Source organism: Nymphaea colorata, unplaced genomic scaffold (assembly GCF_008831285.2).
Source record: "Nymphaea colorata isolate Beijing-Zhang1983 unplaced genomic scaffold, ASM883128v2 scaffold0283, whole genome shotgun sequence".
Lineage (NCBI taxonomy): Eukaryota > Viridiplantae > Streptophyta > Magnoliopsida > Nymphaeales > Nymphaeaceae > Nymphaea > Nymphaea colorata.
The window spans coordinates 2,188-6,401 of record NW_022204789.1 but is presented as its reverse complement, the minus strand read 5'-3'; the positions used below and the strand labels follow the sequence as shown (position 1 = coordinate 6,401).

General features: G+C 48.3%; 1 protein-coding gene across 1 annotated transcript; it reads right to left on the bottom strand.

The window, feature by feature from the left end:
- Positions 1 to 1,186: 1,186 nt before the first annotated feature.
- On the bottom strand, positions 1,187 to 1,783 carry LOC116244728 (uncharacterized). The gene has a single exon (XM_031616621.1). It carries the CDS (start codon positions 1,781 to 1,783, stop codon positions 1,187 to 1,189), a length of 597 nt encoding a protein of 198 aa, XP_031472481.1.
- Between the last annotated feature and the right edge of the window lie 2,431 nt (positions 1,784 to 4,214).

The window sequence follows — 4,214 nt, the reverse complement described above, 5'->3', positions numbered from 1 at the left end:
AAAACTTTCTATATAAACAATTACCTCAACCAAAAGGCAAACGTGCCCTCTAAACGGCAATAATAGAATAGCCAACTGCCCCAGAGTCGCTCCAGAAGCTGGATTACTATTAACAGTATCTGTAGAAGCACCATCTACAACACTCGGAATCGGCACTGCCCCACCAGCACAGCAACTCTCCATACAAGCGCACCTTCACAGCTGAAACCTCTTAGCACTCCTACAAACCGCAGGAGACAGCGAGATACCAAGAACCACTCATCAGGAAGAACAGTGAAGAAACTCAAAAAAACATGACCACGCAACGCATCTACTACGACCGGAGCAATCCCGATAGAAGCAACGCCGGCAATACAAGCACCAGCCAAATATCGACGGGCAAGAGCGACAAGCAGTGGCAACTGTAGCTGGAAATCAATATCAATAAGCTCAAAGATATCAAGGGCTACCTCTAGAACGAAATCGGACTCCTCCAGCGCCTCCTCGACGAAACTTCCCAGAACTTGCAGCACATTGACCTCGAATTCGAAAAGATCAAGGAGAGAGTGCTGGACTATACTGCCAGGAGTCTCGATGCTGCTTTTCGGAAGTACAAGAAGCACATGACGCGGTGGTCGAAGTATTAATAAGCCGAGAAAAAGAGTCTGGAGGTGGTGATCGAGATGAGGGACTACATCCATGAGAATGAACGCATGCTGGAGGAGCTGAGGCAGGGAAATAGCAGCAATAATGTTAATAATTTGAGGGAGGTGGCCAACAGGGTGGAGCACTACCAGCAAACAACGAATGAGCTCAAACGAGTGAGATAATAGTGCCTGCTTCGGCATCCCACGCTAAAAGAGGAGAAGGTATTGTAGTTCGAAAGAGTAGTGGAGGAGTTATGTTGTTTTTGATCGAATATAAGAATTTCCCTCTTTACCATATTCCTTCTTTTCCAATCTCTCACAATGTCCTGATTATGATTTATTATTTCATCCTAGTAAAAAGTATCCCCTCATTAATGCGTTATCTTCACTTCCTTCGCAGCGTCACTCCAGCCCCCCTCAACTTCCTCCTCCCTCGTCGTTCCTAATCGGATCGATCAGGATTAGCGGCCTGGTAGTTTATATCGGTTGTAGCATGGGGAATGGTCAGAATTGTGGCCCATATGGAGTGAAATATATAGTAGGTAAATTATCATTATTAGTCAGTAAATTTTGCCCTCCTGCAGACTGGGGAAGAGATACTGCTTGAAAATCTCGTAGAAGTAAAAGTAAATTCCCTTCTGACTCATCCCCTTCATCAAGTTTGCGTTCATGCCCTTGTAAAGCCCACGAACTCCCTCCTCCCGCCACGTCCTGCCCGCGAGGTCCCGCAGCGATTTGTATTTCTGGTCGGAGGAGCAAGTGACAAATTGGCTCTGCTGTATTCTGGTGCGGAGGGTAGTGATGGGGTATGAGAGTAGGATCGAGAAGATCTTGCTGAGGCTGCCGCAGATGAAGTGCTTCTCTCCCAGTCTGGACTCGGGCAGTTTCAGCCTGTCGAAGAGGATTTTGGACCCCTCGTAGACATACATCTGAATCACTCCAGAAAAGGAGAGGATCAAGCTGAGCTCCAGTCCTCGCAAGGCTCCCTTGAGACCGTAGTGGGAGTAGACTTCCTTCACCTGGCGCTTGAAGTTCTGGTACTCGCTGATTTTGGGGTTCGTGTTCAGCAGCATCCTGGTCTTGATCACCCATATTGGCTGCGTTATCAGCGTGCAGAGGATGCTCGCCTCCACGCTAGCCTGCGTAACCGCATTCATCGTCTCGTAACCGGCCCGCTAGAAACGGCTCTTCCGAGTCTCGTAGCTGAATGAAGGGATGCGTACTGCCAGAAGAAGACGGACATGGATGTGGCCTGGCAAAGGAGGGAAATGTAGAAGCCCTTGTAGAGTCCGCGGAGTCCTTCGTTCTTGTAGATCATCTTGAGGGCGTTATTGATGCCGTTGTATTTGGGGACGAGGTTATCGTGACCCTTTCCGTCATGGCCTGAGTGGGGGAGGGGTTACTTTGGAATCGAGTCTTGATGAGGTCGAGGGGGTGAACTACTCCTGCAAAGTAGGTGGCGAAGAAGGAAGCGGTGATATACTTGAGTGAGAATAGTCCATATTATTGGTTCGTAGTCATTGTTAGGACTGTCTTTGAGATAATATATTATAAGAATTAAGAAATTAGATGACACTTAGGCCATTCTTCCGCCATAGACGCAATGACCAGAGATGTCTTACCCTCCTTGCCTGAGGGCTTCTTTTACTCCTTTAAAAATAGGATTATTCTCGATTTTTCTCCATTATATGATGGTATAAGCATATTAGGCAGGCCATAGCAAGATTCTTAATTACAATAAATGTTATTATATTCGATTTTTTTTGATAAAGTTTATGGTTTTTTGATGCAGGACCGCAGAGGAAGGCTGCGAGCCCAATATTATGAGTACAATATTACCTTTTCGAAGTATTGATTATTCAAAACTATTTGATTTCCCTTTGCGGCTAGGGAATGCGAATCGATATATAATCGTTATCGTTGGGGGCACTGGGCGGTGGGTGCCCTCTTCTCCCCTTTGATAAATAATCGAGATTTGCCCCCTTTGCTTACTTTCCCACCCCACCTCAAACTCCCATCTCGGCCTCGCCATGCTCGATAATAAATAAATCGACAAACGATCACTTCATCACCGTTTTCTTTTTGATCTGCGGCAACCGCTACTCCTTCGGCCTCACCACCCCCTCCTTATTTTTTTTGAAATACCCGCCGAGTTTTACTTGTCCCCGTGGAAATACAAACTCACCCCCTTCTTGATCGTCTTGCCTCGCGGCTGCTTGCTGGGGTCTCTGCTTATGTGCATAGTCGCAGAGGCGATGGAGGAAGTGAGGTCGCGGAGCTAGTCCAGCGAGTTATCACGCGAGAAGGAAGGCGAAGGCAGGTAGCTGTTGGCCTCCTGCTCGTTGCACTGCCGTTCCCTGCGGTTGGGGAAGAGAATTGTCTTGAGGAGGCCGGTTGAGCCATTTTCCTTGCGCTTGTATTGTCCCCTGATCCGCTGGACGATGGCGAGACCCCGAAGGACTCCGGGACCATCTTCTCCACGTTTTGCAGCAGTTTCCCAGCGGAAGGGCGTCGCTTTGGGCTCCTTCTCGAGCATGCGTGCGATGATCTTGTGGAGCTCCTTGGAGTAGTAGAGGGGGAGGGCGGGAGGAGGCCCTTCCGTTATCTGCGTGTAAATCGCCTAGAGATCTTCCCCCAGGAAGGGCGGAGAGAGAGAAGCCATCTCGTAGAGAGTACACCCCAAGGACCATATGTCTGAACTTTTGTCGTATGGCTGATCTCGCCAAATTTAGGGACTCGCATAGTAAGGAGTACCCGCCTGGGTGTGGCAGAGTTGCGTTACAACCTTGGAGACGTTGAGATCTCCCAATTTGGCAACTCCTTGTCTGGTGAGGAAGACATTGGCGGGTTTGATATCTCGGTGCATGATATTTTGTTTGTGGAGTGCGGCTAGTGCGAGTGAAAGCTGAGTGGAAGCTATTATACCTGGAGTAGCACTTGCCAAATCTCAACCTACGAAAAGTGGGAGTGCTATTTCTTGCGGGCTGCTATCTCCGCCGCCAAATCGCCCGCCTCCGCGAACTAGAGCACCAGGAATAAACACCCCTTCTCGTAGAAGGCGTCCCGGTAAGCAATGATGTGCTCATGCGCCAGGGAAGCAAGGATACGCACCTAGTTCAGAGCACTCTCTTGGTCCTTCTGCCCCATGCTGTCTAGTCTAATCCTCTTGAGGGCATAGATAGTATCGTCGGCGAGCCTTCTGACCTTAAAAACAGAAGAGTATGTTCCTTCGCCAATCTTCCTCAAGATTTGGAAATCATCGACGGTGGAATGCAGGCGTATTTCCGACTTCTTCCAAGCGATGGTGGGGAAACTGGGGTTTCACTGGGTTATTACTCGGCCGAGGTATTGTTCATTCTATGGAAAAGTGAAATAACACCGATTCACTGAAAGAAGACATTAAGTCAGGAATTCCATTATGAAAAAACTTCACCCTTGTAGACTGGCCAAGGGTGGAAATTTGGGATCGGGGAATTGAGCAAAAGAATATATGCCTATTAATTATCAAAATTTAACTGTAAAAAGACCACGCATTCGAATCGCCAGCAAGGTCATCCGACGCAAGCATCGAGCACCGATCACCTATGC

Excerpts from the sequence above, each read along its gene's own strand:
- LOC116244728 (XM_031616621.1), bottom strand. The coding sequence starts at position 1,783 with ATGAATGCGGTTACGCAGGCTAGCGTGGAGGCGAGCATCCTCTGCACG.